Source organism: Papio anubis, chromosome 14, assembly GCF_008728515.1.
Source record: "Papio anubis isolate 15944 chromosome 14, Panubis1.0, whole genome shotgun sequence".
NCBI classification, from domain to species: domain Eukaryota; kingdom Metazoa; phylum Chordata; class Mammalia; order Primates; family Cercopithecidae; genus Papio; species Papio anubis.
In genome coordinates, this window is record NC_044989.1 from 91518519 (window position 1) to 91542723 (window position 24205).

General features: G+C 38.7%; 1 protein-coding gene across 8 annotated transcripts in view; it reads left to right on the forward strand.

Annotated features, from left to right (window-relative positions):
• Window positions 1-24205, forward strand: part of ANAPC1 (anaphase promoting complex subunit 1) — a 118225-nt gene that overhangs the window by 40909 nt on the left and 53111 nt on the right. For all 8 annotated transcript variants that reach the window (XM_021925199.2, XM_009184949.4, XM_017947860.3 and 5 more), the window contains 9 exons: window positions 2960-3147; window positions 8005-8079; window positions 11267-11535; window positions 12810-12901; window positions 14653-14801; window positions 19276-19354; window positions 19968-20004; window positions 20099-20169; window positions 22838-23016. In XM_021925199.2, the coding sequence (XP_021780891.1) occupies window positions 2960-3147; window positions 8005-8079; window positions 11267-11535; window positions 12810-12901; window positions 14653-14801; window positions 19276-19354; window positions 19968-20004; window positions 20099-20169; window positions 22838-23016 (1139 nt within the window). The remainder of the gene's footprint in view (window positions 1-2959; window positions 3148-8004; window positions 8080-11266; window positions 11536-12809; window positions 12902-14652; window positions 14802-19275; window positions 19355-19967; window positions 20005-20098; window positions 20170-22837; window positions 23017-24205) is intronic.

A 24205-nucleotide genomic window follows, 5' to 3' on the forward strand; every position in this document is an offset into this window, starting at 1 on the left:
AATATAATGCAGTGTAATAATATATGGACATGCCGACTGGGCATGGTGGCTCACACCTGTAATCCCAACACTTTGTGAGACTGAGGCGGGCGGATTGCTTGAGGTCGGTAGTTCGAGACTAGCCTGGCCAACATGGTGAAACCCTGTCCCTATTAAAAATACAAAAATTAGCTGGGTGTGGTGGCGCACTTCTGTAATCCCAGCTACTCGAGAGTCTGAGGCAGGAGAATCGCTTGAACCCGGAATGCGGTGGTTGCAGTGAGCCAAGATCATGCCCCTGCGCTCCAGCCTGGGTGATAGAGTGAGACTCTGTCTCAAAAAAAAAATATATATATATATGTATACACACACACACACACACGGACATGCCTCTTGCAAGAACATCTGGGAAACAAAGCCTAAGCAACTAGGATATTTCTTGGCATATTTAATTTTTTTTTTTTTCCTGTAATGTATTAATGATGTTTTTAATCTTGAATATCTCAATTTTCAGATAAGTTGTGAAATTAACATAATTGCCTTAATTGAATAAAACTTAGTATTATTGTCAAAATACAATCAGAATTATCTTAATAAATATTGGATTCTGCTTGAATTATTCCTGAAATGCAGTTTCAAAATGCTAGAGGAGAGTATTTCTGAACATAGAATAGTAAACAAAATATTAGAATTCAAGGGATTTGCCAACAAACGTAGGTTAAGAAAAGAATGCCTGTATGATATAAGGAACTTCATGACATCTCTTGGTTTCAAAATCTAACTGTCAAAGCGGGACATTGGCAGATTGTAGACTAGAATGACTTTTTCATTTTAGGAATTTTCACTGGGTGGTAAATGGTATTCCAAGTTGGTATAGAGATTCTTTGCCTTTTAAAAGGTATTTCGTCATCACAAGGCCAGGTACCTAGAAGTATTATAAGCCTAAGCAAAATATATAAAAACAGATAATAATGGAGGAAATTAAATAAATAAAAACAAATTTTATCCCTTTAAAGCCAAACAGAAGCCCCGTAGCTTATGTACATACGTTTATATATTTCACCTACAAAGGGTTCTCACACACTCATGCAGCATTGGATTTACACTTATTTTGGATTCAGCTACGACATACTCGGTTATTTGGTATTTTAATATTATTTGCTTCCAATCTGTGCTGTGTGAGTGTGCACATTGCAAACTGATGGGACAGAGGATGTGTTGCTGAGGATGGGCCCAGTGGCATGACAGTGGAAAGGGAAAAAGGAATCCTGGAAGAGAGGATATGTGAGTACAAAAACTTTGCAGTTTGGGATTATTTACTACTAAAAGTAGATTTGGGTCTCTTCACAGTGGTAGCCCTGGCCACTCTGAGGGGCTCATTGTATGCCAGTGTAGTGCTATAATTGACGTGGAGCCATTGAGAATGGTATAAAGCCAGGTGTGGTGGGCTCGTGCTTGTAATCCCTCCCCTTTGGAAGGCTGAGGTGAGGGGATTGCTTGAGTCCAGGAGTTTGAGACCAGCCTGGACAACATAGACTCTGTCTCTATAAAAAGAAAAATAAAATTAGCCAGGCATGCTGGCATGTATCTGTAGTCCTTGCTACTTGGGAGGCTTGACCTGGTGGACCACTTGAGCCCAGGAGTTGGAGGTTACAGTGAGCTATGATTGCACCATTGCACTCCAGCCTGGGGACAGAGGAAGACCCCGTTTCCCTTTACCAAAAACAGAATGGTGTAAATTATGTAGTATTAACTCTTAACCCTTTTCAGGCAGAGAGCATGTGAAACATTTTAGAAACTGAACAATGTCAGGAATGAAAGTTATAAAGCTTTGGTTCATAGGCATGTTTACTCATTTAGAACATCATGTAATGCTAGCTAAGCATTGCTATTTGTGGATGCATATATTGAATATTATATATTTACTGAAGTATTTAAGCAGTATTTATATAAATGTATAAACATAGAAGTTGTATGTTTTTCATAGTGACTTTTTTTTTTTTTTTTTTTTTGAGACAGTTTCACTCTAGTCACCCAGGCTGAAGTGTAATGGTATGATCTCGGCTCACTGCAACCTCCGCCTCTTGGGTTCAAGCGATTCTCCTGCCTCAGCCTCCCAAAAAGCTAGGATTTCAGGTGCCCGCCGCAATGCCCAACTGATTTTTGTTATTTTTAGTAGAAACAGGGTTTCACCATGTTGGTCAGGCTGGTCTCGAACTCCTGACCTCAGGTGATTCACCTGCCTCGACCTCGCAAAGTGCTTGGATTACAGGCGTGAGTCACCGCGCCTGGCCCATAGTGACCTTTAATTTGTTACCTGAGCTAGAACATCTTTAGAGTGAAAGGGGGAGAGCAGTTAGTAATTGCTGAGGCAATGGGTGTAAATCAGTACTGTCTCTGGCAAACTGGGCTATTTGGTCACTTTATTTCTGATTCAAAATTAATGATCGAAAAGCTGTCCTCGGCTGGGCACAGTGGCTCACACCTGTAATCCCAGTGCTTTGGGAGGCCAAGGCAGGCGGATCACGAGGTCAGGAGTTTGAGCCCAGCCTAGCCAACACGGTGAAACCGCATCTCTACTAAAAATACAAAAAATTAGCCTGGCACAGTGGCAGACACCTGTAATCCCAGCTACTTGGTGGCTGAGGCAGGAGAATTGCTTGAGCCCAGGAGTCAGAGGTTGCAGTGAGCCGAGACTGCACCACAGCACTCCAGCCTGGGCAACAGACAAGACTCCCATCTCAAAAAAAAAGAAAAAAAGCTGTCTTCAGACCTCTTTTAAGCCCTGTTGAATTCAGTAGTTGGTTTTAGTTTCAGATGATTGGTTAGGTAATGTTTGTATCTCTTTGGCTCTTTAGTGACAGTTTTCTTTTCATAATAATTGGCCTTTACATAGTAGAAATTTAAAAACTTGATTATTGAAAGGGAAAAGAAATGCATGCAGAGTAAGAATACTAAAATTAATCTTTGCTTTTAATAGTACAAACGTGTTTGCAAGCAATTAAGTGTATCCTGCCAAAAGAAATAGCAGTTCAGATGCTTGTCAAGTGGTACAATGTCCACAGTGCTCCAGGAGGACCCAGTTATCACTCAGAGTGGAACTTATTTGTGACTTGTCTCATGAACATGATGGGTTATAACACAGACCGCTTAGCATGGACTAGAAATGTAAGTAAATACAATTGTTTTCTTTATGAGTTATTCTGTTAATGTAATGGTTGCATAATTGGTAATGTAACATTGGCATACCATATTCAAAATAATAGAATAATATTAAGGTTTATTGTATCTATATATTGTAAATCAAATCTCATTTAATATTTAATATTAACGTTTTACTAGTAATTATAATTACTGAGCTTTAGAATGTTAAAGCATATATGACTATTTCTTATTTCACCTTTGTAAGATGACTGCAAGTTATGCTAGGATTAGTGATAGTCTTGGTTTTATTGATGAAGAAACTGGATCACAAAGAAATCACAGATCTGTGATTTTTTAAAAAACTATGACTAGACTGCATCTTCTGACTCCTTGTTTAACGTTGTTTTCTGAAGACAAGATTGTCTTTTTACACACATGTTGTTTGGGATGTGAGGAGGAAGGTTTGATTTGAAGGGGATTTAAAGTACTTTAGCCTGAGTATCTACTCTGTTAATGGTATAAAGCCTTATCTCTCACCCTCTTCCCCCAGAAACATCCTTACAGGCCCTTATTAGATTATTTACAAAATCAGCAGAGTGGTGTCTTCAGTATTGGTGATCTCTTTCTAGCTCTGGAGATCCCTTGCAGGACGACCTTGCCTGGGTCACTCTGAAAAAAAATCATTCTAGATTGTGATTACCCTTTTTGCAGGTAACTCAGCTCTTCCATTCTATACGTTTTAGCCTTGTACAGCAAATCCATTTTTAAAACTTGCTTTTGTCTCAGTTATAAAAGGAAAATGTGGAAAATGGAGGAATTAAGAAAATAATTATACTACTCAGAGATAACCACTCTAAACATTTTTGAAGTTACCTTCTGTATAAAAGTATCAATGAAAATTTCCCGTATCATTAAAAAATTTTTCTAAAAAACCTCCATCATTTCATCATAGTGTAGTTTTGTCATAATTAACCCATAGCTAATAATTGTACCTTGTGAATCTTTTGTTTTCCTTATTGTGAGTAATTTATAAACATCCTTTTTCATGAATCTTTTTTTTTTTTGAGATGGAGTCTCGCTCAGTCGCCCAGGCTGGAGTGCAGTGGCGCCATCTCGGCTCACTGCAAGCTCCGCCTCCTGGGTTCATGCCATTCTCCTGCCTCAGCCTCCCGAGTAGCTGGGACTACAGGTGCCCGCCACCACGCCCGGCTAATTTTTTGTACTTTTAATAGAGATGGGATTTCACCTTGTTAACCAGGATGGTCTCGATCTCCTGACCTTGTGATCTGCCCACCTTGGCCTCCCAAAGCGCCTGGCCTTGTTTTTCATGACTCTTTAACCACATCTCTAGTTACTTCCCAAGAACGAATCTTAAAAGAGAGACTGTTGGGTCAAGTAATGTTTGGAAAGGGGTTCCCAGGTGACATTCTTACCAGCATCATTTACAAGTGCCATTTCCCCATAGTGTTTATTTGTGGTGTGGTGAACCTTTGCTAGCTTACTGAGAAATTTTATCTTATTTCTGTATAAGTGAATGGGAATTTTTTTTCAAAATTTCATCAGTTATTTATAGTTCTTATTTTTTGATTTGTATTTCATGTCCTTTGTCTATGCTCCAGTCTCTTCTCAGTCCAGTGGCCAACGTAATCCTGTTTGATGAAGTCAGGTTACGTTAGTTGCGCGTCTGCATAGGATCCCCCAGTGACTTCCCATGCCACTCAGAGTAAAGGCCATAGGCTTACAAGATGCCATGTGACCTAGCCCTTGCTTACCTTCCTGGTCTCATTTTTTAATGCTTTGCACACGTCATCCCAGCCACATTGGCCTCAGCTCTGTTCCCTGAGCACTGCCAGCATGTTTCTGCCTCTGAGTGTTTTCACTTGCTGTTACCTCTGTGGAGAATGCTTTACCCCGCTCTCCGACAAGACGTCCTTAGGTCTTTATTGAGATGTCACCTCAGTGCTGCCTCCTGTCTCTCTATGTAGCATTACACCTGCCTCCATACCTTTAGTGCCATTTACCTGTTTTTTTTTTCTTCTCACTTAAATATAATATAGTATATGTTTTACTTGTTTTGTTTTGTGTCCCTCCTCCCCTAGCTGGAATGTAAATTCTAGGAAGGCAAAGATTTTTGCTTAGTTTTGTTTACTACTGTCTCTCTCCAGGACCTGTGGTATTGCCTGGCATAGAAGGATACTGAGTGAACATTTGTTGAGTGAATGCCGTTTTCCATCTGAGTGAGATACTGTTTTTAAGAGTTTGTGTCTATTTCAGCACATGAAGGAATTGCCCTCTGCAATTTCCTTGAGAAAAATCTTACGGGAAAATAGGGACAATTTTCTTTTCTTTTTTTTCCTTTTTGAAGACGGGGTTTCGCTCTGTCGCCCAGGCTGGAATGCAGTCGCGCTATCTTGGTTCACTACAACCTCTGCCTCCTAAGTTGAAGCGATTCTTGTGTCTTGTGTCTCAGCCTCCCGAGTAGCTGGGATTACAGGCATGCACCTCCACGCCTGGCTAATTTCTGTATTTTTAGTAGAGATGGGGTTTCGCCATGTTGGCTATGCTGGTTTCAAGCTCCTGAGCTCAAGTGATCCTCCCACCTTGGCCTCCCAAAGTGCTAGGATTACAGGTGTGAACCACAGCGCCTGGCCTTCTTTTCTTATTTTAAACAATTGTATCAATGTGACATTATCCTCAATTTTTCTGTTCCTTATTGCATGTGAAAAGATTAAGCCTCATAGAAACTGTAGATTTCTACATTATGTAAAAGCACGTCAGCTTTCTGTAGTTCTGTATATCATTGTCCTTGGAACTTGTTGATGAATACAGATTGTTGTGTCCTAGTCTCTGGCAGAGAACCTATGCCCCTCACGTTTCCATGTTTTGGGGAGGACTGAGCACCTACTTATTTTTTCCTTTGCAAAGAAGGACATGGCTCTTTGACTTACTTATTGCATGATAATTATAAAGGAAGGAATAAGGAAATCAATTCTTGAGGCCAAGTTGCTTTGCCATTTATTTATAGGACTACATGGTTAAACCCTTGCTATCTTTTGTCCTCATAGTCAAAGCTTAGGATGAAATGGTCCTCATTGGCAGGTGGTTTTCATTTTGCTCTGTTCAGATTTATTCTTTTTGTTTTTGTGGAGTACAGAATTTCTGCCAACGACTAGTTACACAATTTTTGGCATTTCTTTGTGCTTTCTTTAATTTGCTGATGTGTTAAATGAGCGCACTGGACTGTACATAGTAAGAACAGTTGCATTTGGGGTTAACTTTTTGTAGCTTTTGGGCTGCTCTTTTTTTCATTAGCTAAATATTGAATCCCTGATGTGGGCCAGGCATGATGCCAGGTTTCTCACATATACCCTAAACAAAACAGACTGTTCCTCTGGAATTGACTGTCCTGGGGGAAACAAATAATATTTGATACATGTGTTACGATAGATGAAGGGTAGGGGTCCATAGGAGCATATAACAGGGTTGGCTAACCTGAGACACATTGAAAGAATGAAGATTAAACAGATCCATGTATGGTACAAAGAGCCATCCTTATCAGGCAGTTTCTACTTTCTCATAACTCCAGGCCTTATGAATCTGATAATTATAGCAGGGACATTCTTTTTGACTGTGGGACTTTGTGTGTGTTATATTTTGGTTGAAGTTTTAGGTAAGATAGCTACTGTTTTATTTGTTGCTTTGATTTCACTGTTATTACCAGGTTTTTTATAATATGTATGAGTTGGGCTGCTTTTTATTTGAATGCTTCACAAGCAAACCTCTATCAATAACATTCAGTTTTAAAAATCACTTTATTGCTACCTATGTTTAGTTTTTATATAGAAATCAGCTCCGTTTAGGTGAGGGAGTTGATAAATATGTAAGTTTTTTAGCATAGGAAAATAGCCATTGCCATTTATAGAGTTACAGTTTATTAGTTGATAGTCAGTGCCCATGTGAAGTAGGTGGGGCAGCAAAGATTATGCCAGGGGAAATTGAAGAAGAGCAACTTGTAGAAAACTGCTTTTATGTAGTTGTATTAGTTAGAAGATAGGCTCACTATTGTAATAGAAAGGCCTCAAAAGATACAATGGCTCAAACAAAATGTCTGCCTTGCTTACATAACAGGGCTTAGCAGATAAACAGGCCACACAGTTATTCAGAAACCCAGGTCGATGGAGGATCTTTTGTCTTCAGTTCAAAGACTGCCATTGGTTGACTGCGTCCCAGTCAGGTTGAAGGGGCAAAGAGCCTGGGGGAGCAGGTATAGGACTGGACTGGTCCTGGAAGTGGTGACAGTGACTTCCATCTATAATTAACTCTGTCAAAGGGTCACACCTAACTTCAGAGGAAGCAGTGGTATGTGTATAATCTGACTATGGGTTCAGGAGAAAGAGGAGAACAAAGATTTTCCAGAGTAGCTGCTTGTCTCTACCATAGAATTGTTAGGTAGTTTACTGTATATGGACTGTAAATAAATGTTTGCTTAGTTCTAACATTTGACTGATACTGGGTTGATCCTTTGAGACTTCTATATATATATATTGTGGATATGTCTAAAGTTTCTTTTTCTACCAAAGATGTGATGTGATCTGTGTCGTTACAGAAGTAGGAGAGGGAAGGGAAAACTACCATTAAAATCAGTACTTAGGAGCCCAGGCACCGTTCTAGATGTTTGCACATATTAATATGATTTCATTTCATCTTCACAGTAATCTAGAAGAAAGGTATTTAAATAATGACTTTCCAGTTCAAAAATGAGTTTTGATGGCTTTCCTCAGTTTCCATAATTGGCAGAACTGATTTCTGAATCCTTTAAGTTGATCAGTTGACAGGAATGAGTTTATGATTTTTATCTTTTCTTTTGGGGTTGCTTTTCAGTTTGACTTTGAAGGATCACTTTCCCCTGTCATTGCGCCCAAAAAAGCAAGGCCTTCCGAGACTGGATCTGATGATGTAAGCATTATTATTTCTTGGTAATCCAAATTAATTTGTGGAAATTCATACTAGTCTCCCACTTCTTGGTATTCCTGACAATTCCTCTATCTTTCCAACACCTTTCACTTTATTTATTTTAATACTGAGTAACAATTATTTTGAAAAGTAGGCTCTGTTACATTTTCTGTGGCCTTTAATGATTATCTAAAAATTAATGTATGTATTACTGCATGATTTCAGTTTGGGTTTGTAGACATTTTATTATCAACTGATCACCTGAAATGACAGCATTTACCTTTTTTATGCAGTGTAAATTTTTAAATTAAAGTTCTCAATCATATCAGGTTCCGTGGTATATTCTTTTTTTTTTTTTTTTTTTTTTTGAGACAGAGTCCTGCTCTGTCGCCCAGGTTGGAGTGCAGTGGCTGGATCTCAGCTCATTGCAAGCTCCGCCTCCCGGGTTTACGCCGTTCTCCTACCTCAGCCTCCCGAGCAGCTGGGACTACAGGCGCCTGCCACCTTGCCCGGCTAGTTTTTTGGCATTTTTTAGTAGAGACGGGGTTTCACTGTGTTAGCCAGGATGGTCTCAATCTCCTGACCTTGTGATCCGCCCGTCTCGGCCTCCCGAAGTGCTAGGATTACAGGCTTGAGCCACCGCGCCTGGCCTCTTTTTTTTTTTTTTTTTTTTTTGAGACAGAGTATAGCTCATGTCGCCCAGGCTGGAGTGCAGTGGCACGATCTGAGCTCACTGCAACCTCCACCTCCCAGGTTCAAGCAGTTGTCCTACCTCAGCCTCCTGAACAGCTGGGATTACAGGTGTCCGCCTCCATGCCCAGCTAATTTTTGTAGTTTTGGTAGAGACAACGTTTGACCATCTTGGCCAGGCTGGTCTCGAACTCCTGACCTCAAGTGATCCGCCGCCTCGGCTTCCCAAATTGCTGGGATTACAGGCATGAGCCACCGCACCTGGCCTCCATGGTATATTCTTAAGTGGCCCAAATGTATTTTTTAAAATTATAGTATAATTTACAAAAATGAAATACATCTTGAATTTACAGTTTGATCAGTTTTAATATATACACACTCAGGTAACCCACACTCCTATAAAGACACAGAATATTGTTATAACGCCATAAAATTTCCTTGTTTGGTTTTTTTTTTGAGACAGTGTCTTGCTTTGTCGCCCAGGCTGGAGTGCAGTGGTGCAATGTCGGCTCACTCTAACCTCTTGACTCCTGAGTTCAGGCAATTCCTCTGCACCTCCAGCCTCCCAGTAGCCCCTAGAATTACAGGCATGTACCATGAGTACACCAGCTAATTTTTTTGTATTTTAGTAAGGGTCTGGGGGACACGCCATGTTGGCCCAGTCAGTCTCAAGCTCCTGGCCTCAAGTAATCCGCCCATCTTGAGGTCTCTAAGTGCTCTGTTCTGGCTCCCTTCCACCCGGCCATATATATATATGTGTGTGTATCTGTATGTATGTGCCTCTTTCCCTTCCTTCCCTTCCTTCCTTCTTCCCCTCCCTCCCTCCCTCCCTCCTTCCCTCCCTCTCTCCCTCTCTCCTCTCTCCTCTCTTTCTTTCTTTTCTTTCCTTTCTTTTCTTTCCTTTTTTCTTTCTTTCTTTTTCTTTCTTCTCCTTTCATTTTGGCTTCTTTTCTTCTTTCTTTCTTTCTTTCCTTTCATCACTTTCTTGCCCTCTTTCTTTCTTTTCTTTTCTTTTCTTTTCTTTTCTTTTCCTTTCTTTTTTGAATAGAGGATCCCACTTTGTTGGACTGCCAGGCTCTGCTGTGGCTATTTGGATCTCAAGACTACCAGGCTCTCAAAATACATCCTCCTACCTCAGCCTCTGAGTAGCTAGGACTACTGGTATGCACCATCATGCCTGGCTAATTTTTAAATTTTTTTGGTAGAGACAAGGTCTTACCATAATATGTTCCCCAGGCTGGTCTCAAACTCCTGGGCTTCAGCAGTCCTCCTGCCTCTATCTCCCAAAGTGCCGCGATTATGGGTTAAATTTAATTTCTTTTAAATTAAAATTCACATCTGTAATTTTAATTTCTTTTAATTTAATTTCTTTTAAATTAAAATTCATGCCTGTAATCGCAGCACTTTGAGGGATGGGGCAGGAGGACTGCTTCAGCTCAGGAGTTTGAGACCAGCCTGGACAACAGATTATAGTAAGACCAGTTCTCTACCAAAAAAATTTAAAAATTAGGCAGGCATGATGGCATACACCTGTAGTCCTACTACTCGGAGGCTGAGGTAGGAGGATGTTAAACATTCTTTCATGTGCTCATTAGCTACTTATGTATCTTTTTGTGAAGTTTCTGTTCAAATCTTTACCTACTTTTAAATTAGATTTTAAAAAATATGTAAGCTGTTGAAGTTCTTTCCTGTTCTAGACATGAGTTCTTGACCATATTTTCCCTTAGAATGTGGCTTTAACATTGTCTTTGATGAGTGGAATTTTTTATTTTAGTTATCCAATTTATTAGTTTTTTCTTTTATGGTTAGTTCTTTCCGTATCCAGTCCAAGAATTTTTAAGTTAGAATAACACACTATATTAAGCCTTATAAAAACACCAGTAAGTTCCAAGATCTGGAAATAGCATAAACCACATTCTCTGAACCAAATGCAGTAAATCACAAGTAGAACCAAAATAGACTGAATATTTGGAAAATGTAGTCTAATCAGTCTGAATATAAAAACCAATTGATTATTAGATTATATTACTAGCCCTGGCATCTTATACATGTGGAAAGATGAATACATCAGCTGAATGCAGGTGGACCTTCCCTCTTACCAAAACACAGTTCAGTGTAGTGGCCCACTAACCTGCCATCTACTTTTCCTATAAAACCTAGCTTGAGATAATCTTAAATTTTCTCTCTCAATCTCTACCTAAATAGTATAATTCTTCTTCCAATGTCTTTCCTAAAAGGGCATGGTAAGATTTTTTTTTAATGTGTTTTAAAGGTGGCTTGCCTTAACATTTATAATTGGCATCTGGAAGTTGCTTGCTATTTTATAGTTACTTCATTCTTAGCATTGTCTTTTTTTTTTTTTTTAATATACTCTTAGATCAGCTTAATGTGAAAATGAAACTTGAATTGTTTTAAGTGAATTAATTATTAATTTTCTTTTCTAATGATACTATAAGGAGGTATTATTTTAAAAAATTAATATTCTTTTTATTCTTCTCAGGACTGGGAATATTTACTAAATTCAGACTACCACCAGAATGTTGAGTCTCATCTTTTGAACAGATCTTTATGTTTGAGTCCTTCAGAAGCTTCACAGATGAAAGATGAGGATTTTTCACAGAATCTCAGTCTGGATTCTTCTACACTTCTCTTTACTCACATACCTGCAATTTTTTTCGTTCTTCACCTTGTGTATGAGGAGCTTAAGTTGAATACTCTAATGGGAGAAGGAATTTGTTCACTTGTTGACCTTCTTGTTCAGTTGGCAAGGTAAATTTGTTTGTAGGTTAGAAACTGCCAGGAAGTCCTTAGATGACTCTCTTTTCCATGATATCACATGGGGACCTTGTAAATAAGTTTCTGAAATCTACCTTCTCAGAAAACTAGGGCATCTCCTGTAAACCACAGAGTTGTTTGAAAATACTGGTTTTATAAGGGCCTGTGAGCCATGCAGGGACTTTTAGTCTCTGTCCTGAGATTAGTGGAAGGTCACGAGAAAATGGAGATGACCTGCTCAGATTTTCGTTTTGACAGGATGGCTGGCTATACTGTGGTGGGAGTTCTAGAATAACATCTGCTGTTTTGTGTTAATATCCACATTCAAATTGTGCTTTATAGTTGACAAAATCATAATTTACATATAAAGTCTCAAACAAGGTAAGTTTCCTATTTTAGTTATGAGGAAATTTGCCTAAATTTGTTTCCAGGGATATGAGTGTTTGATAGTTGCAGACTCATTTTGTTACGCTATCTTTGCTGCAATCTGAGGTTGTCCCTGTCTTTGAGGCATTCATAGTGGATCCACAGAATAATATGTTTCAACACTTTTCAACAGCTTTGAAGCACCTTGTGTATGGCTCAGAATTCTAGGGTCATATTTATGTGTTGTTTGACCTTTGTGACCTTTGGTGATAAAGAAGTTGAATTTGAATTGAAATGTCAACCTCTGAGCTAAGACATAGTACGTTTTCTAATTTCTGTTGTCTTTTTTGAGATCTTGAAATTCATTCCTGAGACACGGCAATTTTAATCAATGGTAAATATCTCTTAGGATGTCATTACTATCATGAAAATTCTTTTGTAATTAATTTCCAAACCATAATCATGGCTCTCTGAAATAAGTAATGTGTATGTTGTTTTATATTTTATCAGTTTTTTTTTTAACATATTTTATCTTATTTAATCTTTAAAATTTCAGAGTAAGTTAGCTGGTATTGCCCCATTTTCTAGAAGAAAATACTGAATTTTATAAACATGACTTATAGAAGGTCACACAGCTAGTAAATAGCAGAGGAAGAGCTAGATCACGGTGCTTTTACTGTAGTTTTACTTCCACAAAATTTAACTAGCAAGAAGAGATTGGGTTGCATTTGTCACACTGGGCACTTTAAAGTCCAAAAATACAATAAAGAGACTCTAGATTTGGTTATCTTCTTTCTCATAAGTAAGTTTTTAAATTGAAAGATTCAAGTAATGAATCCTTCCAACTCTGTTGGGAGAAAGTGCTGTAATACCTTCTTTTTTACATGCTCTTACTGTTTTAGGGACTTAAAATTGGGACCTTATGTAGATCATTACTATAGAGACTACCCAACACTTGTCAGAACTACTGGACAAGTGTGCACAATTGATCCAGGTAAGTGGTTGTGCTTTTAAAGATTTTCTATACAGTGCAGTGACATTTCCTTGTATCTTTCTCAATGAATAGCAGAGGATGTATTTCTTACCATTAGCTTCTAAGTCAGGGACAATGTCTTTCCACCAGGCAGATTTTAGTTTGTAGTGCTTGTTTTCTGACACATAGTAAGCCATAATATCTTCAGTGTATGGGGAAAATTTTACCCATCCCTAAGGTTCTGACTTGCAAAAGCTTAGAAAGAGCTTCCAGTGCCAAGGATGCTTTCTTTTTCTTTTTTTTTTTTTGAGACGGAGTCTCACTCTGGCGCCCAGGCTGGAGTGCAGTGGTGCGATCTCGGCTCACTGCAGGCTCTGCCTCCCGGGTTCATGCCATTCTCCTGCCTCAGCCTCCTGAGTAGCTGGGACTACAGGCGCCTGCCACCACCCCTGGCTCATTTTTTTGTATTTTTAGTAGAGACGGGGTTTCACCGTGTTAGCCAGGATGGTCTCGATCTCCTGACCTCGTGATTCACCCGCCTCGGCCTCCCAAAGTGCTGGGATTATAGGTGTGAGCCACCATGTCTGGCCGCCAAGGATGCTTTTAACTTAGACTTGTACTGTCCAATTAGTACCACTAACCATATGTTACTTAAATAAAGCATGTATTTCCTCAGTGCACTAGCTGCATTTTGAGAACTCAGTAGCCACATGGGGCTAGTGCTACCATATCGGACAGTGCAGATACAGACACAGAACATTTCCATCACCACTGTATCATCCTAGACCCTGAGCTAAAGGTACTGAACGTTGGGGCCCAGTTGTTGGAACAGAGTTGAATCCTGGATGATTCTTTTGTTTTTTTTCACCTTTATGGTTAGGACAAAAATTTTGGTTAGATTCTTTTTTTTTTTTTTTTTTTTTTTGGAGACAGGGTTGTACTCTGTCACCCAGATGGGAGTACAGTGGTACGATCTCGGCTCACCACATCCTCTGCCTTCCAGGCTCAAGCAAGTCTCCTGCCTCAGCCTCCCAAGTACCTGGGATTACAGGTGTATGCCACCACGCCTGGCTAATTTTTGATTTTTAGTAGTGATGGGGTTTCACCACGTTGGCCAGGCTGGCCTTGAACTCCTGACCTCAAGTGATCCTCCTGTCTCAGCCTCTGGAAGGACTGGGATTACAGGTGTTAGCCACCGCGCCCAGCCTTTAGTTAGATTCTTTATATGCCTTGGGAACAAGAGTTTGCTAAATTTCCACCCAGGATGAGATAAAATATAAGTCATTTAAGGTCTATGTTTAATAACATAGTCACTTATTTACTGTGGCAGAAAACATGAAGCATTTTGGAGAATATGGAAAAATATTATTCCTTTTTTTTTTGAGACAGAGTCTCTCTCTGTCTCCCAGGCGTGATCTCGGCTCACTGCAACCTCCACCTCCCAGGTTCAAGCGATTCTTCTGCCTCAGCCTCCCAAGTAGCTGGGACTACAGGTGTGCACCACCGGGCCCAGCTAATTTTTTTTTGTATTTTTAGTAGAGACAGGGTTTCACCATTTTGGCCAGGCTGTTCTCTAACTCCTGACCTCGTGATCCACCTGCCTTGGCCTCCCAAAGTACTGGGATTACAGGCGTGAGCCACTGCACCTGGCTGGAAAAATATTATTCTAGTTGTTTCAGAATGACAGATAACTGTTGATCTTCTGTTTAAAATAAAATAATGTTGTCTTAATGTATTTTTGTGTCTTTTTGAATATTTATCTGATTTTAAAGGTCAAACAGGATTTATGCATCATCCATCATTTTTTACTTCTGAGCCACCAAGCATTTATCAGTGGGTGAGTTCTTGTCTGAAGGGTGAAGGAATGCCACCTTATCCTTACCTCCCTGGAATCTGTGAAAGAAGCAAACTCGTAGTCTTGGTATGTATGAGGAGTGTTACTACCTATCTCCTTTTTCTTTTAAAATTTAGTTTTAAAAAGTACACCTAATATTAAGTTTTTCTTCCTGTGTATAGTTCTGTGAATTTCAGTATGTGTATAGATTCATGTGATTACTGCAATTGGGATAGGGAACGTTTACATCACCCTCAGAAATTTCTCTCATGATTTTGAGATTCATCCAAGTTGTTTCCTGTATCAACAGTTCGTTGCATTCTATGACCAATTAGTAGTTTATTGCATGAATGTGCCATGTTGGTTTTCCATTCAAGATAATTGGGTTGATTTCAGTTTTTAGTAATTGTAAATGTAGATGCTGTCAGTATTCATATTCAGGGTTTTATGTGAATGTAAGTTTTGCTTTCTTTAGGACAGGTACCTAGGAGTAGGATCGATGGGTCATATAGTTAAGTTTATGTTTTGTTTTTAAAGAAACTGTCAGCTGTTTTTGAGTGGCTCTTCCATTTTACATTTTTACCAGCAATATTTAAGAGGTCATTTACCTGCATTCTTGTTGGTGTTTGGTATTGTCACTCGTTTTGTTTTTTTCTTTCTGAGAGATGTGTAGTTATACCTCATTGTGGCTTTAATTTGCATTTTCCTAATGGCTAATGATGTTTTGAGGGTTCTAGTTATGACGTCTTGTCAGATATGTGGTTTGCAGATATTTTCTTTTAGTTTCTACCTTGTCTTGTTTCCTCATTCTCTTAATACGTCGAAGAGCAAAAGTGTTTAATTTTGATGAAGCTAGTTTATCTGTATTTTTCTTTAATGGATGTTGCTTTTAGTGTCATGTCTAATAATTCTTTGTTTAACATCAGGTTTTGAAGATTTTCTCCTGGGTTTCTTTATATGTTTTACATTTAGATCTCTAATCTATTTTGTTAATTTTTTATAACGTGTCAGGTTTTAAGTCAAGGTTTTTATTATTTCATTTGGATATCCAGTTCTTTCAGCACTATTTTTTGAAAAGACTATCCTTTCCCTATAGCATTTGCACTTTTGTCAAAAGTCAATTTATGTGTCTATTTCTGGACTTTCTATTCTGGTTCATTGATCTTTGTGACTGTCTATGCTGTAATTACTGTAGCTTTATAGTAAGTCTTAAAATTGATTAGCGTTACTCCTCCCTTCATTACTCTTCTTGCCTTTTCATACTGATTTTATTTTTATTTTTATTTTTGAGACACAGTCGCTCTGTCACCCAGGCTAGAGTGCAGTGGCGTGATCTCAGCTCACTGCAACCTCCACCTTCCAGGTTCCAGCAATTCTCCTGCCTCAGCCTCCCAAATAGCTGGGATTACAGGATCCCGCCACCACGCCCAGCTAATTTTTTGTGTTTTTAGTAGAGACAGGGTTTCACCATATTGGCCAGGCTAGTCTTGAACTTTCAACCTCAAGTGATCCGCCTGGCTCAGCCTCCCAAAGTGCTGGGATTACAGGTGTGAGCCACCACATCTGACCCATACTGCTTTTATAATCAGCTTGTCTATAGCTACCAAAAAAATCCTGCTGAAATTTTTTTCAAAGAAACACATCTTTATTTATTTTAATTATTTTTTGTTTACTTTGAGCTGTAAATCTCATTATTTATTTATTCTTAGAAATTAGTTTGTTGTTACTGGTTAATACATGTCCAAGATCAAACCTTCATATAGAACCAAAGGGCTGTAACAGCAGGTAAGGAAAGTTTCTTGGCATACCTGTTCCTCAGTCCCCCCATCCTGGAGCAACCTGCTCATAGGCCCCTTGTGGGCCTTTCTAGGTGGAATTTTTCCAGGCTTGCAGGAGAACCACGTGCTTTTGTCCCTTCTCTCAAATGTTGGCAGACTGTAAATGTCTTTGCCCCCTGCCCTTCTTTTTCTTTACGTTTTGCTCTGCTTCATGGTGAGAAGCGCTTCAGAGTCTCCCGATGGCTCCAAAACAGACATACAGAATGGTGGTTCTGTTTAAAAAACACAGATTTTTTTTTAATGATAGCAAAATATATATAACGTAATATTTGTTGTTGAAATTGTTATTATTTTTTGAGACGGAGTCACTCCGTTGCCCACACCGGAGTGCAGTGGCACAATCTCAGCTCACTGCAACCTCCGCTGCTCAGGTTCAAGCGATTCTCCTGCCTCAGCCTCCCGAGTAGCTGGGATTACAGGCGTGAGTCACCAAGTCTGGCTAGTTTTTGTAGTTTTAGTAGAGATGGGGGTTCACCATGTTGGCCAGGCTGGTCTTGAACTCCTGACCTCAGGTGATCTGCCCACCTTGGCCTCCCAAAGTGCAGGAGTTACAGGCATGAGCCACTGTGCCTGGCCTGAAATTATTTTTGAGTGTACAATCCAGTGGCATTGAATACATTCACATTGTTATGTAGCCATCACCACTGTCCATACCCAAGACTTTTTCATCATCCGCAACATAAATTCTGTACCTATTAGACAGTGACTCCCCATTCCCCTTCCTCCCAGGCCCTAGTAATTCTGTTCTGTTTCTTATGAATTTGTCTCTTGTAAGTACCTGGTATTATGGGAATCATACAGTGTTTGTCTCTCTGTGTCTGGCTTATTTCAGTTAGCATAATGTTTTCAATGTTCATCCATATTGTAGCATCTATCAAAATTACATTGTTTTAAAGGCAGTATTCTATATACTACTGTATTGTATAGATATACCACAATGTATCATTTTATCTGATGATGGACACTTGGGTTGTTTCCACTTTTTGGCTATTATGAATAGTGCTGCTGTGAACCATGGGTGCGCAAATATCTGTTCAAATCTCTGCTTTCAATTCTTTTTAATATATACCGGGTGGTGGAATTGCTGGGTCATATGGTAGGTAGTTTGATGTTTAACTTTTTGAGGAACTGCTAGACTCATTTTCGTAGTGGCTATACCATTTTACATCCTTACCAGTAATGCAAGAGGAAGGGTTCCAGTTTCTCCACAGTCTTGCCAACACATACTATTATTTCCTATTTGTTTTTTAAAAATTATAGCCATCCTAGTATTTATGAAGTGATATCTCGTTGTTTTGATTTGCATCCTTAATGATTAGTGATGTTGAACATATTTTCATGTGTTTATTGGCCATTTATGTATCTTCTTTGAAGAAATATCTATGCAAATCTTTTGTATATTTGAAAATTGGATTTTTATTTTTGAGTTTAGGCATTTTTATGCTCTAGATATTAATGTATCAGATACATAATTTGCAAATACTTTCTCCCATTCTGTAGGTTTTTCTCTGAATGTCTTTTCTGTAAAACTGGCATGAGTACTCAGTTTATCTCTCTGGCCTTTCATCTTAGTTTTATCCTCTTGGTATTCCTTTATAACTTGTCAGCTCAGAGATCTATTTATAAAAATATGAATTTATTTTTATTTATGAAAATAACTATAAAAATATGAACTTTTTTATTTTTTTTTTAACTTCTGTTCTTTTTTTTTTTTTTTTTTGGAAATGGAGTATTGCACTGTTGCCCAGGCTGGAATGCAGTGGCACAATCTCCGCTCACTGCAAGCCCCGCCCCCCAGGTTCATGCCATTCTCCTGCCTCAGCCTCCCGAGTAGCTGGGATTACAGGCGCCTGGCTAATTTTTTGTATTTTTAGTAGAGGCAGGGTTTCACTGTGTTAGCCAGGATGGGCTCGATCTCCTGACCTCGTGATGCGTCCGCCTTAGCCTCCCAAAGTGCTGGGATTACAGGCATGAGCCACCATGCCCGGCCGAATTTATTTTTATTTATAAAAATATTCTGAAAATATCAACAGAAGCCCTTGTTGATAGGTTTTTGTTTTCATCATTATATGTTTTATTGGACTTTTTTTTTTTTTTTTTCCCCTAGGCAAGATCTTATTCTGTCACCCAGGCTGGAGTGCAGTGACGCAATCATGGCTCACTGCAGCCTCAGCCTCCCTGGGCTTAAGCAATCCTTCCACCTCAGCCTTCTGAGTAACTGGTGCCACAGGTGCATACCATCACACCTGGCTAATTTTTGTATTTTTAGTAGAGATGGGGTTTTGCCATGTTGCCCAGGCTGGTCTTGAACTCCTGACCTCAAGTGATAAATTTTTTTTTTTATGTGATGTTTAGCTAATGAGACATTTCTAGTAACCTTCTAGCTTATGGTGGCTCTTTTCTATTGAGTCACTTGTATATGTATATATGGGAGGCTGAGGCAGAAGGATTGCTCCAGGTCATGAGTTTGAGCCCAGCCTGGGCAACACAATGAGACTCCGTCTTTACAAAAAATAAAAATAATAAATAAAAAAATTAGCTGGGCATAGTGGTGCATGCCTGTAGTCCTGGCTACTCTGGAGGCTAAGGCAGGAGGATTGCTTGAGTCAAGGAATTTGAGGCTGCAGTGAGCTCTGATTGTATCACTGCACTCCAGCCTGGGTGACAAAGTGAGATGCTGTCACTGAAAAGAGAAAAATAATGTTAATTTTCTTCTTTTGCAGAGTATTGCACTGTACATACTTGGTGATGAGGGCTCGGTTTCTGATGAATCCTCACAGTATTTAACCAGAATAACTATAGGTAAGTTGGTATAATGTTAGGCCTTTGGAAACAAATTTTTGTAAATGTCAATATCAGAATTGAAAAAAGAATTGAATTTTTCCTGTTTGCTTTAGCAGCCATGTCTTACCTTTTTAGTACTGTTCTGGTCTGTTGTGGTCTGTTGTCCACAACTGATTTTCAGGTATCAGGATTACTTAAAAATCTAACACATCTTGTATTTTCAGTGTGGGTAAAAAGGCCTATTTTAGCCTCAAGGAAATTATTATGCCATTGACTCTTGAACAACATGAGTTTGAACTGTGTGAGTCCACTTACAATGAAATTCTTTTCAGCCAAATGCAGATAGAAAATGCAGTATTCTCTGATGTGAAACCCATATGCAGGTTCCGCAGGGCCTATTGCAGGACTTGAGCCTGCACGGATTTCGGTACACATAGCGTGTCCTAACCAGTCCCCTGAGTATTCTGAAGGCCTTGACTGTAGTTTTCAGCCTGCCATTGTATTGCTTATTTTATTATTTTTTTAGATGTTGTTTGCTAATGGATTCTTATTTTCAAATGTCTTCTGCATGTTACATGTTTTCTTTACCAGGATGACTATCAAAATTAAGTTTCATTTTGTTGCCTTTTAGCCCCCCAGAAGTTGCAAGTAGAACAAGAGGAAAACAGGTGACTTTTATTTAGACTGTGCTTTTATGTCAAACACTTAAAACAATATTATTTACTGTTCTGCTTAATAACTTTATGTTTTATTCTCTTACAGGTTTAGTTTCAGGCATTCTACGTCCGTTTCTAGTCTAGCTGAAAGATTGGTTGTCTGGATGACTAATGTAGGTAAGAGCTTCTTTGTTACCTCCTAGCTAGGCTCTGCTTCCTCCAAACTAGCTAGAACTGGAAGGCATGAGGAGAGAGGAGCTCTGGCTTTGTGAAAAGGCCTCACAAGATTGAGAGGTTCTTCAAGCCATATTCTTTTTTTCTCGACAATCTCAGAAGTTCCATATAATAATATTTGGGATACCAGCTTTTTATCTTGGTGCATAAGGTATCTTTATTTGCCATTACATTGGACCATTTGAGGCGGTGGCTATGTAAGCCGGTCTCTGAGAATGGAGAACTCTAATCACCCTACATACACACCTGAAATCATTGTGATACTCAGATATCAGAAATGGGTGGTTTTGGCAAAGTCTAAAAGCAATAATATATACATTTCAGGGTATACTTTTGAAGGATAAATGCACTTTTGAAGGGATTTCAGGCACCAAGATGAACATTAAACTGGGAAGAGGAAGAGGGAGGAAAAGAGTTCTATATTCCCTATTCCCCAAACCTATGCTCCTTGGTTTTAAATTAAGTAAAATCCCAAAGAAATTTTTTTTTTTTTTTTTTTTTTGAGACGGAGTCTGGCTCTGTTGCCCAGGCTGGAGTGCAGTGGCCGGATCTCAGCTCACTGCAAGCCCTGCCTCCCGAGTTCATGCCATTCTCCTGCCTCAGCCTCGCGAGTAGCTGGGAGTACAGGCACCCGCCACCTCGCCCGGCTAATTTTTTTTGTATTTTTTTAGTAGAGACGGGGTTTCACCGTGTTAGCCAGGATGGTCTCGATCTCCTGACCTCGTGATCCGCCCGTCTCGGCCTCCCAAAGTGCTAGGATTACAGGCTTGAGCCACTGCGCCCGGCCAAGAAATTTTTTTTACAAAGAACTGAAAAACATAATTAAAAATTACTGCCACAAAGACATGATTTTAAAAATGAGGATGCTATATGGGATGTATGTTAAAAAGTAAAGTTTTAGTGAATATTAAAAGATGTTTTTGAAGTCTTATCTAAAGTATGTTTTAAATGACATTTCTGACAGGTTTTTTTTTTTTTTTCATTTCACCTTAAAAATGACAGTAACTGTTGCATACTGTACATACAGGATACCTATGCTGAAAAATACTGGATGAATTCTATCCATTTGTATATTGCATAATATTTAAAAAGTGTTATTCTCATATAAGGAACATTTTTTGCCTCAATAATCAACGTTTTAAAATTATGAATAATGCATAATATTATAAAATTTAGAAAGTCATTATAAGAAAAACATGATTTAATTAACCTGAGGATAAAAAAATTTTAAATATGAAATATGGTGTACTTACAAAATAATATGTCAGACGTATATGTTTGTTTTAGAGAATGGTACAAAAGTGAGTATTGATGTACTGGTCACCCACCTCTAGAAAGAGGACATTACCCACATAGTAGAAGGTCCTTACATATCTGTTCTTGGATGTTCCCCTCCTGTCACATACCCCAATATTATAGGGAACCACTGCCCTACCTACATTTTGTGTTACTTTACTTTTGTTTTTCTTTATAGTTTTACATCTTTATAAGTTGCTAGGTTTTATGTAGTTTTGAACATACATAGATGGAAATATATGTTCCTTTTTCTTCACTCAACTTTATTTTTTAAAGAGTCATCTATGTCGACTCATGTAGCAGTAGCAGTGGGTCATTCATTTTCTCTGATATATAGATTACTTTGTTGGAACATATCACAATTTAATTACCCATTCTATTGATGATAGACAATGGGACTCGCCCCTTTCGCCACCTCTTTTTTTTTTTCCGTAACAAAACAGTATTGCTAATGAATATTTTCATACCTGTGTCTTAGTGTACATGGGTATAAATTTCTGTATGGCTGTTGACAGATCAAATGGGTGGACCTACCTATATATATCAACTGTTTTCCAAAGTGGTTGTACCAGTTTACACTACCGTTGACTATTTATAAGAATTATTGTTGTTTGGGCCATGTGCGGTGGCTCACACCTGTAATCCCAGTACTTTGGGAGGCCGAGGCAGGTGGATCACGAGGTCAGGAGCTCGAGACCATCCTGGCTAACACGGTGAAACCCTGTCTCTACTAAAAAAATACAAAAAAATTAGCCAGGCGTGGTGGTGGGCACCTGTAGTCTCAGCTACTCAGGAGGCTGAGGCAGGAGAATGGCGTGAACCCAGGAGGTGGAGCTTGCAGTGAGCCCGAGATTGTGCCACTGCACTTCCAGCCTGGGTGACAGAGCGAGACTCCGCCTCAAAAAAAAAAAAAAAAAAGAGAAAAAAGAATTATTGTTGCTCTACTACCAACACTTGGTATTGATTGACTTTGACATTTATATTTCTCAGTGGCTTTAATTTGCATTTTCCTGATCACTAATTAGGTAGAGCATCTTTTCATATACATTTTGCCCATTTATGTTTCCCTTTCTAGGAAATGTCTTTTTGTCCTTTATATTTTTCTATTAGATTGTCTTTTTTTCTTCAGGTTTTTACAAGTTCTTTCAAAGAGGCTGCTTATACTAATCCCTGATGTCAAGACATTAGTCTGGTAGTAAGATGAATAAAATGAATTTATTTGTCAGGATAGATATTGTTGCCAACTTCAGTCAGGATAATTGCAATAGTGGCAAATCTAAATTAAAATTTTTTCTCCTTTCCTTTAACTATAAAGGATTCACTTTAAGAGATTTGGAAACTCTTCCCTTTGGAATTGCTCTTCCCATCAGAGACGCAATTTATCACTGTCGTGAGCAGCCGGCCTCAGACTGGCCAGAAGCTGTCTGTCTCTTGATTGGACGTCAGGATCTGTCCAAGCAGGCCTGCGAAGGAAACTTACCCAAAGGGAAGTCTGTGAGTATCAACATGGAAAGTTCAGAGTTCCAATTTTAGCCTGAAATAAAATCATAAAGTAGAAATGTTCTTCATTTTCCTTTAAGGCTTTTTCTAAGTATATATATCAGCTTGTCTTTTATATTATATGCCATATGGGGTTTCTAATTGTATGCATCTTATTAATTGTAAGTTGAGCATAGGAGCAGGAGATTTTGTGAATGTTCTATCTTGTGCCTGGATCTTTCTTTGCCTTGAGTCAGGACAAGTCCTGAGTGTAGTCGTGGAGACTACCATGGCTGTTTCCCTACTTGTACCACATTAGTAACTAACCACTTTGTAATTATTACATAGGAAAAGGGAGAGCACATATATCCTGAATTTGGATGGGTAATTATATATAAATATTTTCTACTGCGTATTTTTTGATGTGTTGAATTTTTTGAATTTAACCTTTTAAATAGGTGTAAACATACTTGTTTAATCACATAAAACTGTAGCCCCAGGGAAAACATGTGTTTTTTTCACTAGAGTTGTTTAAAAAGATGTCTTAAGCTATCCCTCCTAAAATACTGTCTTTCATCAATCTTCAAGTTTGTTTTTTTTTAAGATGCATTCTAGGAATCCTGCAAGTAGAAAGTAAAATTATTTCATTACTCTCCAATTATCTTTTTAAGTCATCCTCTCTTAAAAGTTGAAAAGGAAACTTTTAAAACTTATTCTAGAATTCTAGGTAACTTTAAAAAATAAACAGTAGAATCTCATCAAGGAAGATTCAGGAATAATAATTCCACTCCTGGTGACTCTTTTATGTTCATGTCCGTGAGAAGACAGTGTGGGAATTTGGCCTTACCTCTTCGTAGCTTTTGAATCAATACATAATAATCAGTACATTGTAACTATGAGTCACCTTAGGTCTTATTACTGCTTCTTCAGAGCCTATATCAAAACTTATTCCTAACCTCACAGTTGCCTAATGAGTACCCATGCTGGAGTCAGTTTCCATGGGCATCTGATTCTCCAGCAGGGTCATCCCAGTGCATCTCTCCCTTAATCTGCGTCTCAATCACAGCTGTTTGTTGAATTAGTATTTATATCCTGTTTTAAACAGAAAACAAATCTTTTTGCTTATAATATGGCTTTCCTGTGAGAGAGAGCAGTTCAGCACCATTAGCATGAAAACATTAATCTGTATTTGAATGTCATTTTA